Source organism: Malus sylvestris, chromosome 7 (assembly GCF_916048215.2).
Source record: "Malus sylvestris chromosome 7, drMalSylv7.2, whole genome shotgun sequence".
NCBI classification, from domain to species: domain Eukaryota; kingdom Viridiplantae; phylum Streptophyta; class Magnoliopsida; order Rosales; family Rosaceae; genus Malus; species Malus sylvestris.
In genome coordinates, this window is record NC_062266.1 from 23,333,231 (window position 1) to 23,338,509 (window position 5,279).

The 5,279-nt window shown below is 37.2% G+C and overlaps 1 protein-coding gene across 2 annotated transcripts; it reads left to right on the forward strand.

The window, feature by feature from the left end:
* LOC126629821 (metal tolerance protein 1-like) lies at positions 1–3,356 on the forward strand. Of its 2 annotated transcripts, none has more exons than XM_050299963.1 (2): positions 1–350; positions 1,903–3,356. In XM_050299963.1, the coding sequence occupies exon 2, from the start codon at positions 1,903–1,905 to the stop codon at positions 3,124–3,126; it is 1,224 nt and encodes a 407-aa protein (XP_050155920.1). In that variant the 5' UTR covers positions 1–350; the 3' UTR covers positions 3,127–3,356. The 2 variants fall into 2 exon arrangements, with proteins under 2 accessions (XP_050155920.1, XP_050155921.1); XM_050299964.1 differs by having other exon boundaries at positions 1–330.
* The last annotated feature ends 1,923 nt before the right edge of the window (positions 3,357–5,279 follow it).

The following is a 5,279-nucleotide window of genomic DNA, read 5'->3' on the forward strand; positions in this document are numbered from 1 at the left end:
TCTCTCTCTCTCTTTCTCTCTCTCCCCCCTCTCCTCTCTTTCCTCGTTGTGGTTGCACAAAGACTACAAGTCTTCTCCTCTCTTTCCCTGTAGTTGCACAAAAGACTACAAGTCTTCTGGTCCTCTTGAACATCCGGTGAAGGCTATAATTGTACTTTCCATGATGCGGTTGAATTTGATGACGCTCTGCAAACTTGTTCTTGTTCCATTCGAGGCAAAGACTCCCCACCTCCCAAAACTTTGCAAAGATAAAAAGGCTCTCACCGCTGCTACTGCCAGTAGTATCTAAACTTGAGAGAGAGAGAGAGACCCTTTTGCTATTGGAATGCCGTAAGTGCCTAAACTCAAAGGTAGATTCTTTCAAGTCCTTACTTCTATTTATGTATATTCTTAACTTTCCTGGGAATCTGTTTTTTTATATTTATCAAGTAATAAACTTTTTCTTGTATCAATTGTTCCTTTTGGAATTGGGAGATAGAGATTATGCGATATATGTTTGAAATGGTTTGATGGTGTGATAGGGTTTTTCACCAAAGAGAGCTAATGGGGTTCTTCTATTTCCTTATCTGCTGTGTTGTATGTAAAAATCTGAAATGATAGCATTTGTTGATCTGTCTTTTGGGTTGTGATTTCCATAACTTACTTTGATGTTGTTCGTGCGATTTGTCTAAGCCTTTGATAATCTGAATGTTTGGACTATTAGAATTCCTGTTTGCAGTACATCTGCAGCAACAACTTTGTCAATTTGATGAATAAATCAGGTCATATAGTTTGTTTTTTGGTTCCGATTTGGATGCTACGAAATCCTCCTGGCAACCGGCCTAGACAATCTAAGGCGATTTTGAAACCTGCTCCTATTGATGTTAGTTTGGCTAAATTGAATTCCTGTCATTTGATGGATCGTGAGTTTTCTGATCCATACTAGACTATGAAAATGCAACTACAGCTTGTAAATTTGAGTCCAGCTGAGCTTCACTGGTTTATTGAGTTGTGCTAGGTCTGGGAGAAATTGGGATTTGGGATGAGATGCCATCTTTGGATTTGGGAAGAGATGCCATCTTATTTCTTTCCATTGTTTTTTCAATTTTTGTATGTAGAAATTTAGAGGAAGATATGGTTTCAGAAGTTACTATGAATTAGAAATTTTATAACCATGATCCTCAGAGAATTATGTTGGCAAGCTTTGATGCCTTCTAAGTTGCTAAAGGAAATTAGATACTAGACAGTGTGACCACTACTGAAGAAATGAAAACCATGGCGGAAACCATGTTTTTGCTTTCAGGAATCTCATAAACATTTTCACCTAGGAAGTTTAACATGCTTATGTTATGTTTTGAAAAATAGCGATATTGATAAGGATATAGTTTGTAGTTTTTGGGGTTAATGAGGTTCCAGAAATCTGCCTACATAAAGGATGCATTGTGTCCGGCAAAGAGCGTTTTGTTTTCTATAGGATGTCTCATTAGGTAGGAACTCCAATGGTTGAATGTTGAAGCCTATAAATTGTAGTGGCTGCAAACGATGCAAGTCAAAGCCAGAAAAATGATAGAAGAATTCTTTGAAAAAATTTCTGGCCTTGTTTAGAATCATTCCTTTTATGTCTTTCACTGGTTTTTCAATAGATTGTGTTATTCTTGTTAGAAAACTTTATCGCAATACCGTGTTCGAAAGAGATTGGAGGTCACAGGCAAGTGTAATAATTATTTACAGATTTAAGGATACACTTCATTTGGTCTGTGCTAATCAATGAACTTCTTTGTTAGCTCATGAAAGTGAAGTAATGGAATCATATTGCGTTTTTTTCTTTGTCCAATTTCAGAACATTTTTTTCCGTGCTATTTTGCATACTGACCGCACTAAGCATTCACTCATATTACTTGTGCTCTTTTTGTGGATTTTCAGATGGAAGCACAAAATACTCAACATGCACAGGTTATTGAGATCCATCAAGATGTTCATGATGGTGAGACGAGTTATGGTGGGAGTAAGATTTGTGGGGAAGCACCATGTGGACTCGCGGATGTTGGATCCAACTCTAAAGATGCCAAAGAACGATCAGCTTCCATGCGCAAACTCTTAATAGCAGTGGTACTGTGTGTTCTGTTCATGGCTGTTGAAGTAGTTGGTGGCATTGAAGCAAATAGTTTAGCAATATTGACAGATGCAGCACATTTGCTTTCGGATGTTGCAGCATTTGCCATCTCCTTGTTCGCTCTGTGGGCGGCTAGCTGGGAAGCCACTCCCCGCCAGTCTTACGGGTTTTTTAGGATTGAAATTCTCGGTGCCCTGGTATCCATCCAACTCATATGGTTGCTTGCCGGGATATTGGTATATGAAGCCATAGTTAGAATGATACATAACACAAGCGAGGTGAATGGATTTCTAATGTTTCTCGTTGCCGCATTTGGTCTGGTGGTTAATATAGTTATGGCCATACTATTAGGTCATGATCATGGACATGGACATGATGGACATGATCACGGTGGTCATAGTCATGGAATGACTGTTTCTTCTCATCATGATCATCACGATCATGCTCTCGAGAATCACTCGCATGATCATGATCATGAGGAGCACTCACATGATGATGAGCACCTTCATGAAGACGATCATAAACACCATCATGCCGACAAAGATCTTGCTGAGCCACTGTTGGATAAGCCAAAAGATGGACAAGGAGAGAAGAAGCAACGGAGCATAAATCTACAGGGAGCTTATCTCCATGTGCTTGGAGACTCCATTCAAAGTATCGGGGTAATGATTGGAGGGGCAATCATATGGGTCAAGCCGGAGTGGAAGATAGTCGATTTAATCTGCACCCTAATCTTTTCGGTCATTGTTTTGGGGACAACTATCAATATGATGCGGAACATTCTTGATGTCCTGATGGAGAGCACTCCGAGAGAGATTGATGCATCGAAACTTGAAACGGGACTGTTGGAGATGGACGAAGTGGTAGCTGTCCACGAACTACATATATGGGCTATCACAGTGGGGAAAATCCTGCTGGCTTGCCATGTGAAAGTTAGACCAGAAGCAAATGCAGACATGGTGCTGGACAACGTAATAGCTTATATCAGAAGGGAGTATAACATAAGCCATGTCACGATACAAATCGAGCGCTAGCGGGCTTTCTAAAAGGTAAGATGATGGAGGAGGAAGAACTGATTATGTATATGGCCGGATATACTCTTCTTAAAAGGGTTTAAGTTTTTAACATCAAGATTGTGGTATTTAGGCAGGACATTGTTTTCATTTCCTCCCTTTTATTTAGAAATATGTATGTTTGGTGCTAAGCAGTTGATGGTTTTTGGATTGACGGTGTAGATTCAATAAATGGTTTGGTTTCTTTAGCATTTCCTTGAGCCTTCACTGTCACAAGCATTACATTTGAGTAATGGATTATCTTGCAATTGGCAAATTTTTGGAATAAGTAAATAACGCATGTTAATATTTAATGGTTCAACAGTTGGGTTGATCAGTGACAATTTGCATAGCATTGGAATATATAGATTGAGCAAGTGGCCTTTTACCATAATGGTGGAAAGGTGTTGAGTTTTGCATGATGACGTGGGTTCAAACTCTATCAGTGACTAATCTGATAATTAACTAACAACATCTATCGTTTGTCAAAACAAAAAATATATATATATAGACTGCAATATAAATTCCATGATCATATTGTTTGTGTCCAACCCTAAATGGAAGACCAACTAGCTTTTCGTTTAATAGTAGTACTTTTTTTATGTTGAAGAATATCCTAACTAGCTCTTAGTTCAGTAGTATCTCTCTCTCTCTCTGACTTTGGAAACATATCCCACGGTCGAATTTTCATCCCAAATTCATGAAAAAGAAAACCGCTGAAGGGAAGAATAAACACAGATGGGCCTCGATGAGAAACTTGAGGGTTCCTAAGTGGGCCCAATAGACACATGTAAGACCCACATCAAAACAAAGGGCTTAAAGAGAGTTTTTGTAAGAGGAAAGTTGGGCTCATAGAAAGAAAACCAACGGTTCAATTTTTGCTTGATTTCTTCCTTTGCTTAAAAACTATTTTTTTTTAAAGATTAATTTTCATTTTTTATTATTGGCCACTGATTATAAATCAAGCTATTTTTAGTGATCAAATTTTAATTGGATCACTAAAATTAGGTAATTAAAGGTTAATAGCTGAGCTTAGTGACCTGTTAGCAAAATGGCACTAGATTCATAGATCATCTTTACAAAAACTCAATTCAATCCGAAATCAGTTCCTCATTTTATTTTCACGATGGAATTTCAATATTTCTTATAACATAGTATTTGTCAATTTCGTTGAACTTAATTAGATGACTCAAATATTTCCAATTTGACTAATATTTTGCAAGGATAATCTATGAGGTAGAACTTGAAAAAATAAACAGTTCGGATCGTTGAAATTTAATGTAATGTGAGCCTCACAACTAGTCCTTGTTCTCTTAAAAAAAAAGAAAAACATGAATCTCGTCTTAAAAGGGCATTGTGGTATTTATGAAAGCATGCAGTTGCACAGTACATTGATTTGGAATTTTGGAAGTATGGTTAATTGCAAAAATAGAAAGGGGCCAAAACCTGCCGATCAGAAGCTTGACCTTGTAATTTGTAAAGTGATGGGGATAAGGTTTCCGACTTCCAAGTATTATGGCTCAGGAGACTCTTCAACCAGTTTCTGAAATCCTGATGAGATAATGCTTTTTTTTTTTTTTCCTTCAGTTAATAATTTTTAATGTGCTGCTACTTCTCAATGTGTTTTTATATGCATGTATATTTGATTCAGGAATACCAAGCATGAAACAGACAAAATTAAATAAATAAATTATGCTATTTTTCAGGAGTTGGACCACGCATGCATGCTTCTGGCTGTGTGGTTGAAGATCTGCAGCACTAAACAAATGTGAGGAGAATAGAGGCAGTGTGGGTTGGATAAGATAAAATTTATCTTACGAAAATAGGGGCTTTGCTGGAATGAATTTGTCATTCTCTTCATATGTACACACATCAATATCTCTTTGAAGATGTAATAACACATGAGGACAGGCATAATATTCTAAAGATATATACTAGCATCATAAGACAACGCTTCTATTGGAATATGCTAACATATAGCTTAGATCAACTGGCTTAACACATTATCAATCAATTTTAGACTCATAAACAACGCTCTAATCACAAATACAAATGACGTTGAAGTTTGATAATCGATCTTCCACACTCAAATACCTGATATCTTGATCCGAGTTCAAAATTTTAATATGTACTGT

Excerpts from the sequence above, each read along its gene's own strand:
- LOC126629821 (XM_050299963.1), top strand. The coding sequence starts at position 1,903 with ATGGAAGCACAAAATACTCAACATGCACAGGTTATTGAGATCCATCAA.